General features: G+C 40.5%; 1 protein-coding gene across 1 annotated transcript; it reads left to right on the forward strand.

Annotated features, from left to right (window-relative positions):
- Positions 1–144: 144 nt before the first annotated feature.
- On the forward strand, positions 145–1,083 carry LOC103213088 (olfactory receptor 1020-like). The gene has a single exon (XM_007958982.2). The coding sequence runs from the start codon at positions 145–147 to the stop codon at positions 1,081–1,083; it is 939 nt and encodes a 312-aa protein (XP_007957173.2).
- Positions 1,084–1,449: the final 366 nt, after the last annotated feature.

A 1,449-nucleotide genomic window follows, 5' to 3' on the forward strand; every position in this document is an offset into this window, starting at 1 on the left:
TCAGAACATCATAGATGTGCTCTTTAAAGTGTCTTTCTTTAAGGCAAGAATGAATTATTTGATTTTCCTAATATTTTTACACTATTTATTTTCTTGGTTTCTTTCTTATCCCAGTAAAAGAATCCTCCAATCTGAGCCAAAGTTATGATCAACCACACAGCAGTGACTGAATTTGTTCTCTTGGGATTCAGGGATCATCCAGAGCTACGGTGTCTTCTTTTTGTGGTGTTCCTAGTCATCTACACGATCACTGTGGTTGGAAATCTTGGCATGATTCTGTTAATCAAGGTTGATTCACATCTCCATACTCCTATGTATTTCTTCCTAAGTAACTTGTCCCTTGTTGATTTCTGCTACTCTTCTGTCGTTGCCCCCAACATGCTTGTGAACTTCTGGGTGGAGAACCCAGTCATTTCATTTAATGAATGTGCCACGCAATTCTTTTTTTATGGTTCCTTTGCCGGAATTGAGGGCTTCCTGTTGGCTGTGATGGCTTATGACCGTTATGTGGCCATTTGCAAACCTCTCCTTTACACAGTCACCATGTCCCCCCATCTCAACATCCTCTTGGTGTTAGTTACATATCTTGCAGGTTTTATAAATGCTGCCATTCACACAGGCTTCACCTTCCAGCTGTCTTTTTGCCACTCAAATGTCATCAACCACTTTTTCTGTGATACTCCACCACTCGTTAAACTCTCTTGTTCTGACACACACATCAATGAGATTTTAATTTTTAGTTTTGCAAGTTTTAATGAACTGAGCTGCCTCCTGACTATTATAATTTCTTATCTCTACATCCTGGCTGCCATCTTGAAAATCCGGTCTGCCGAAGGAAGACACAAAGCCTTTGCCACATGTGCTTCCCATATGATGGCAGTTGTCATCTTCTTTGGGACAATACTATTCATGTATCTGCGCCCCAGCTCCAGTTACTCAATGGACCAAGACAAAGTGGTGTCTGTGTTTTATACAGTGGTCATCCCCATGTTAAATCCTCTCATCTACAGCCTGAGAAATAAAGAAGTCAAAGCCTCCATAGGTAAAAATTTTAAGATAAACTCTTTTTACTTATGTTGCTAGAATCATAAAAGTGAGATTTTAGGACTAGAATGGAACTTAGAGTTAACTGCACTCACCTCTATTCACTCTGGCTTCAAACTTTATACTGTCGTGGGGCTTTCTTCTGGGAGTGGAGTTGAACCAAATGTCCCAGATATAATGGAGAATATGGTCACTCTGAATAATTCCACTCATTCCACAGAACCAAAACTCCAGAAAACAACTAAATGTCACATTTTAATATCCTCTTTCTGGGCATAAAGCCCTATATAGAAATAGAGGAGAGAGAGAGACTGAGTAGCCAGAGGACTGATTCCAACCTTCCCTGTCTGATGGCATCTCAATCAAATGGTGGTGGGCCTATCAGAGGAGAGGTGATAGACAGCA

The sequence above is a fragment of the Orycteropus afer genome, unplaced genomic scaffold (genome assembly GCF_000298275.1).
Source record: "Orycteropus afer afer isolate SDZICR_OR568_19922 unplaced genomic scaffold, OryAfe1.0 scaffold01270, whole genome shotgun sequence".
Lineage (NCBI taxonomy): Eukaryota > Metazoa > Chordata > Mammalia > Tubulidentata > Orycteropodidae > Orycteropus > Orycteropus afer.